We start from the raw sequence: 7,245 nt of genomic DNA on the forward strand, positions 1-7,245 counted from the left end.
TAGTCTGAAAACAATGTTTTCTCCCAGAACTTCCTCCTTCCTGCCAAACCTCAGGTCCTATTTTGGGGAGGATCTTTTTTTTCCTCCTGTATGTTTTTTAGCAATGATATGTCATTTTCCCAAGGCCATTGTTTTTATTTGCTTAATTTGTTCCAGAGTGCATGTGTCCATAGCACTGGATAATAGTATGAGGGTCTCCATCGTCTATTGTCTTTTATTTTTTTTTTTTTTTAATATTTATTTGGCTGCTCCAGGTCTTAGTTGCAGAATGTGGGATCTTTAGTTACAGCACATGGGATCTAGTTCCCTGACCAGGGATTGAAGCTGGGCCGCCTGCCTTGGGAGCGCAGAGTCTTAGCCATTAGACCACCAGGGAAATCCTTCTATTGTTTTGAAAAGAGTAAAACTGAGAATCTGGAATTGGGGTGGGTGGAGGGTATTGCTACTCAAAGGCATGCTTTGTTTTGTTCTATTGATAAATTTGCATACCGTTCCAAATAGGAAAGGGCTGACCTCTCTGAAGGGCTTCCTTGGTAGCTCAGCTGGTAAAGAATCCTCCTGTAAAGCAGGAGACTCCAGTTTGATTCGTGGGTCAGGAAGATCCCCTAGAGAATGGATAGGCTACCCAATCCAGTATTCTTGGGCTCCCCTTGTGGCTCAGGTGGTAAAGAATACATCCGCAATGCAGGAGACCTGGTTTCATCCCTGAGTTGGGAAGAGATACCCACTCCAGTGGGTATCCAGAAGGGAACAGATACCCACTCCAGTATTCTGGCCTCTCTGAAGACATTTTAATGAGAAAAGAATAAAGAAGCAAATTTTTTCCCAAAACTTTATTATTACAAATTGTTTTTATGACAACAGTTTAATAGAGCAGTTAGACTTGCTGTCTCTCTTGTAATGCCTCAATAATTTACAAAATTAAGTTAATAAACATGAAACTAAATTTAATCTCTTTTCAGCTGTGTCATGTACTCCAAAGGGACAAGCAAGAGAAAATTCTATAGCCATAGATGTAGTACAAGCTCAGAAATTTTCAACTGCTATTTAATCCTATCTAGGATTTCCCTAGGCAAAACAGACACTCATATATTTCACCTTTTTTCTAAAGACTAATGAAACATAAATAGATCCATAAATAGCTCATATAAATATAGGTTCTACCTTTTAAATAATAATATTCACAAATCTGGAAACTTGTCTTAAAAGAATAGGAAATAAAGCATGTAATACATCAAAGTGGAATCTTATGCCCCAGAGTTATTTCAGGGCTTATTAAATACATAAATGATGTTAGTTAGAAGTGGGGCTGGGTCTACTCCCCAGGAAGCCTAACTAACTTGGGGAGTAGGGGTCAGGCAGAAAGCTCCTAAGCCAAATGGCGGACAATGGGGGTGACACAGGTGCAGCCCACGGCCACCAGCATCTTCTCCAGCCGGAAGGAGTGAGGGCAGTGCTGAGACTCCCTTCGAAGGACCAGGATCTCTTGCTGGATGGTGACAGAGTTCATGTGATGGTTCACCTTCCCTTCAGCATTGATACAGCCCGAGTGGCTGCACTTGGCCTCCCAGATCACAGAGGGGTACCTCTCAGGGTCCTCATTGCGGCTGCAGGGGAGACAAAAGCCAGGAAGAAAGTGAATTCCTGGTAGAGCAGTAAGGAAGTCAAACAGGAATAAGCAAAGGGAGGCCAATTGACATGATAGGCATTGCAAATTCTCTAAGTGCTATTAGTCTGGAAAACAAGCCATTTGGGAAAAACTTGGACTTGGAAGCCCATGAAGTGTTATAGAAAAAAGAAACAATGATCAGCTTTTCCGAGGTTCTTTGAAGAATAAACAAAAGAAGACAGACTGAAACTACAGAAAGGATTTAAGTTTGTCATAAAGGATATTATTTTAGGGTACATTTGATAGATTAAAAAAACTAAGAGTCATCTAGAAACGAGATAGCTGTTAATCTGACTTAATGAAGTCTGTCTTTGAAACAAGAAAGGCATCCAAATTCATCTGACAACACACTGATGGAACAGAGCCCATGGGTGACAGGAAGGGCTGGAAACAATATCTGAAGCCCCTCTGTAACTTTCCCTTCTCCCTCTCCTCTGGCTGAGAGAATGATTGGACTTAGTTTAATTTATTTGAACTATTCTTGGTAAGTAGAAGTAAGAAGAAAAGACCCTATAGACAGGTGGATCTGTAGGCTCCACATAACTGAGGTCATTTGCCTGAAATCAAATTATCAAAATGCATTTTGTATTTGATCCATCATAGGGTCTAAAGGGGAGCCTGGTGGGCTACAGTCCATGGGGTCACAAGAATCGGACACGACTTAGCGACTAAACCACCACCACCACCACTAGATGTATTAAAGACACAGTGAATGTCAGTCTGTTGGGGATGTAATTCAAGACTAAGTCAAAAAAGGGTGAAACACCCAATGGAACACTTCTTCTACTGGGATTCAAGCTAATCCAGTAGCTAATCCACTTTTCCCAGTGCTAATATAACCAAGAAAAGCACAAAAATCCCAGTTAATTAACTGTTGTTGTCAACAAACTCTACCAGGGTATTCTCTGGTAGCCCTGGGAAAGAGAATTCCAGTACTAATCTCCCATGCTAAATGTCTGTTTCTTTTTTGGGTAAATAAACAATAGACTTGGGGTGTCATAAATATCAGAATGATGACCACCATTCATTTAAGTGGATTCTGGGGACATCAAGAACTCATAGGCTAGGTGTTATGGATGGGCTGGGAAGAGCTGTGATCTATGAAAGAAATCTGTAGAAACAAAGTTAGAGAATCACTGGTTTGCACAATGGCTGTTCCAGGTTTGACAGGTGATTCTGAATGAGTAATATCACCCCCCTCAGATGATTTAACTGGCAGTCTGATGTGTTCTTCTGATGTAGAAGAATGCAGAGGTTTTATCTGGGGTCTTACGTACTGGAGAGTCCAAGGTGAGGTGGAGCGCTTGTGATAATCGGTGGGCCTTCTGGAGTTTGTGCTCCGGTTAACGATGTTTAGGTTGACCCTCACATGCTGCGGGAAGTTCTTGTCCTCAGTAGGTGGGCAGCCTGGACTCTGTGGGATGATGACTCCTGCCTTCACAAGAGCCACCAGACTCAGAAGCAGTAGCAGTGACTGGATGGAGAGAGAGGTAGATTGGGTTAGTACTACAATGGTTTTTGTTAATACACTGTGGTGATGATTGAATTGCTGATAGTTGAGAACATTCTATGGTCCAGAACAATCTATACTAAATTTTCAAATATGTTAAGTGAAAAGCTGATAAGATGACCAAAGTGATATTAAAACCATGGCATTTCTACCAGTTTTAAACATTTTTTTTTTTAAGTAGAAAAACCACATTATTCATTGGCTGACAGTAATTTTAGTGAAGAGGGCAAGTCATCAATATATCAGTATATGCCTCACTCTCAGGTCTTTGGAAGGGTAATGACCTTGATTTTCTAGGAAGAAATGCCCTTCTACATCATTGATATCTCCCCTTACATTTTGTGAAACATTGCGTAAAAGGGAATGCACACCTTAGACATAAAGGGCTGTAGAAAATCCATGTGGAATCAGTTAGAAATTCTGTTGGTACCACTGGCAAATGTCCAAGCCCAAACTCAACACCCCCTTATATTTTCTTGAGTATATTTCCCAGTTTTTCTAAATTTACATATATTGATTCTATAATCAAATTGGGTTTCAAAAAAGACGCATGTATAACTTTAGATTAGAATTAAAAGGTGTCTGTTTTTAACATATTGTTAAAGCATCTTTTTTGAAACCCAATTTGATTACAGAATCAATATATGTAAATTTGGAAAAGCTGGGAAACATACCTAAGAAAACAGGGTTAGTGTACCAAGACTATAGTATAATAATACAATAATGGAAAGAAGAGTCACTGCCAAAACATTAAATCTTCAAGGGTAGTGACCCATCTTATTTTGAATTAAAGAAAAACACTGTGGAAGAATTATATTAAATCCCTTGTACCCAGAGAAACAGATTTTCAATAAGCATTCTGTCTTACAGCACAATGTCACGCTGACACTTCGTGTGTGGTTTAGCCCCAGTATATCTATCTTTCAGTTTTAATCTCATCTTTCAAACTGATATGCACCAGTTCTTGAAAATGCTAAATAATGACAAATATCTATCAAGGGTTTCATTTCCCATCCTATATAGGCTGTATTCTTGGATTTCCATAGTTAGAATCCAGAATTTCATGCCCGCAGTTCAGAAATTGATCTGGCCTAAATCAAGAAGAGAATCACACATCAGTGCAGGACTCACCATAGACGAAGTTCTCATAGAAGCCATGGTAGTTCCTTCCAGTTCACTGTAGACGGATGAACTTGTGCTCACTGTGAGATGGACAATGTGTAGTGCTATCTTCTCTCTTTTTATAGGGTTTTTCTCCTTCTGTGGTCGCTTGCGTTGGCGTGTCGGAGTGAGTTCAGGGGTGACACCATTTTGGTTAAAAGTTCCATCCCAAAATGAGGTCAAAGAAAAACCGCCCCTTCGTGACGGGTAATAATCTGCTTCTGAAGGATAATGGGAAGAACAGAAATCCATTTTTTAAAGACCATGTCCTCTCTTCATTCTTCAAGGATCTATGACTTGTCAGAGGCTGAGTGGAGACCGAGAAATTATTTACTTGTGGGCAAGCATGAAGCTGCCATAAAAGATGTTCTCTCTTTTAACAGTTCATAGGGAAATAAAAGTTTGGCATCACATTCAAACTTCTGACAGTCTTCTTCTGCCATATGCCTTGATTTCCCATTCTATAGTGCCTTTCCTCACCAGATTTCCTAGCCAGGTGTGGTGGGCATCATTCCAGAAACTACTCAAGGTCTTGCCATATAAACAAACCAACAAAAGACCAATACATAATTTCGTGATGACAGGATATATTATTTCACTGATTTAACACCTGCTTTGTTCAACATCTACTCTGCCTGAGGAACAAATAACCAGATTTGAGAGACATGAGATTTACTATCAAAGACATGTCTAACACTGCATGTTACCAAGCAACTTCCTCAGGAGGAAGAAGGAATGAGAACGTAGTCAGACAAAGAGGGGAGTTGAAAGTGGAGGTAGAGACTGCAGGAAGGTGGGGAGGGTAGAGAAAGGAAGGACAGCAAAGAGCAGACAATGATAACAACAAGAAAGGAGGGGAGAGATGGGGGATAAGAAGGAAAAAGAGAAGGAAATTGTTCCTCCTTCTTTTTCTCCACTCTCTAAGTAAGGTGAACTTTGATTTCAGGTCCTTGAGAAAGGCTTCTCCTAGGGAATATTGACGTCTATCCCAAGGATGATAAAATGAGGGATGTAGATGTGGCTGGGGTCATGTCACCCTCTCTCTGCCCCTTCTTTGCAGTGGGATGTTCTCCTGGCTAGACAGATCCTGACCAATCACTGAGGAAGACCATGAACAGTTGAATCTCAGGGGTAATGTTAGATGGATGACCTTGGTGGATTAAGCAGCTACAGATGGAAGAGGAAGTGGGATGCAGCTTGCCCTGATTTCCTTGATTCTGCTGTTGACCTCACCACCTACCCTTGGAGACATGGAGTCAATGTGAACTCCCCGTCCCTCCTCTACATGTGATCAGGTAGCCATCTTAGCAGCTACTTTGTCTCTCACATCTATTTCCTATTCCCAAACCTACTGCCATTCCTCTAACTCAGACTGTTACCCACTTGCATTGTTTTTTTTTTTTTAATTGAAGTATAGTTGATTTACAAGGCTGTTTTAATTTCTACTGTAAAGCAAAGTGATTCAGTTATACATATACATACATTCTCCTTATATTCTTCTCCATTATGGTTTATTACAGGATGTTGGATGTAGTTCCCTGTGCTATATAGTAGAACCTTGGTGTTTATCCATCCTACATACAATGGTTTGCATTTGCTAACCCCAGCTCCATTTCTTGCCCTCCCCCCCCACCCCACCACCTTGGCAGTCACATGTCTGTTTTCTACGTCTGTGAGTCTGTTTCTTTTCCATAGATGGGCTCATTTGTGTACTTGAATTGTTTTAATAGCCACATTTGCTCCTCCCAATTGCTGTCTTCTGCCCACCTTCGGCATTCCTGCAATTACAATCTTCAAAGTATGACTCTGATTGTGTCTTGTCTCACTTGGTTGTGTACAGAACAAAATGCAAACCCCTTCAGTTCAGTTCAGTCACTCAGTCGTATCCCACTCTTTGTGACCCCATGGACCGCAGCATGTCAGGCCTCCCTGTCCATCACCAACTCCCAGAGCTTGCTCAGACTCATGTCCATTGAGTCAGTGATGCCATCCAACCATCTCAACATCTGTCGTTCCCTTCTCCTCCTGCCTTCAATCTTTCCAAGCATCAGGATCTTTTCAAATATTTGACTTAGTATTGAACATCTGCAAACTTTACAGTTTCACCCTCCACCACACTCCATGACTTGGACTCAGGAGTTCCTGATTATTCTCCTACAGATGGTCCCTGGATTAATGATGGTTCGACTTACAATTTTTTCAACTTTGCAATGTGCAAAAGTGATATGTGTTCACTAGAAGCTGTACTTCAGATTTTGAATGTTGATCTTTTCCCAGGCTGGTGATATGTGGTGCTGTCTTCTCTTGTGAGGCTGGGCAGTGGCAGCTCCCAGTCAGCCATGTAATCATGAGGGTGAACAACTGATACACTTACCACTGTCTATACCCAGACAACCATTGTATTTTTCACTTTTAGCACATTATTTAGTCAATTATATGGAATATTCAATACTTTATTATAAAATGAACTTTGTGTTAGGTGATTTTGCCTAACTGTAGGCTAAAGTAAGTGTTCTGGGCACACTTAAACTAGGCAATGCTAAGCCATGATGCTTGGTGGGTTAAAGTGTATTAAATACATTCACATTAAGATGTTTTCAATTTATCAGGATGCAACCACATCCTTTTTTTTTGGCCACACCTCTCAGTCTGTGGGATCTTAGTACCCCAAGCAGGGCTTGAACCCATGCCCTCTGTAGTGAAAGTGTGGAGTCCTAACCACTGGATCACCAGAGAATTCCCTGTAATACCATCTTAAGTCAAGGGAGATCTGTAATGCCTGCACATTTTTCATTAGGTACTGTCTCTGAAATGCCCTTTCTCATCCTCAGTTTATATCAAAATTCTCCTTGTCCTTCCAGATCCAGTTCAAATGTATCTTTGGGGTCTGGAGGTCCCTCCTGAT

General features: G+C 40.9%; 1 protein-coding gene across 1 annotated transcript; it reads right to left on the reverse strand.

Annotated features, from left to right (window-relative positions):
* Positions 1-818: 818 nt before the first annotated feature.
* Positions 819-4,584, reverse strand: IL17A (interleukin 17A). The gene is made up of 3 exons (XM_006056757.3): positions 4,311-4,584; positions 2,947-3,143; positions 819-1,607 (listed from the first exon to the last, which is right to left on the reverse strand). Exons 1-3 carry the CDS (start codon positions 4,335-4,337, stop codon positions 1,370-1,372), a joined length of 462 nt encoding a protein of 153 aa, XP_006056819.1. The 5' UTR covers positions 4,338-4,584; the 3' UTR covers positions 819-1,369.
* Between the last annotated feature and the right edge of the window lie 2,661 nt (positions 4,585-7,245).

This window comes from Bubalus bubalis, chromosome 2, assembly GCF_019923935.1.
Source record: "Bubalus bubalis isolate 160015118507 breed Murrah chromosome 2, NDDB_SH_1, whole genome shotgun sequence".
Classification (NCBI taxonomy): domain Eukaryota; kingdom Metazoa; phylum Chordata; class Mammalia; order Artiodactyla; family Bovidae; genus Bubalus; species Bubalus bubalis.

Excerpts from the sequence above, each read along its gene's own strand:
- IL17A (XM_006056757.3), bottom strand. The coding sequence starts at position 4,337 with ATGGCTTCTATGAGAACTTCGTCTATG. Across the intron at positions 3,144-4,310 it reads CTATGAGAACTTCGTCTATG|TCACTGCTACTGCTTCTGAG; the intron begins GTGAGTCCTGCA and ends CTCTCCATCCAG. Across the intron at positions 1,608-2,946 it reads ACCTCACCTTGGACTCTCCA|CCGCAATGAGGACCCTGAGA; the intron begins GTACGTAAGACC and ends TCTCCCCTGCAG.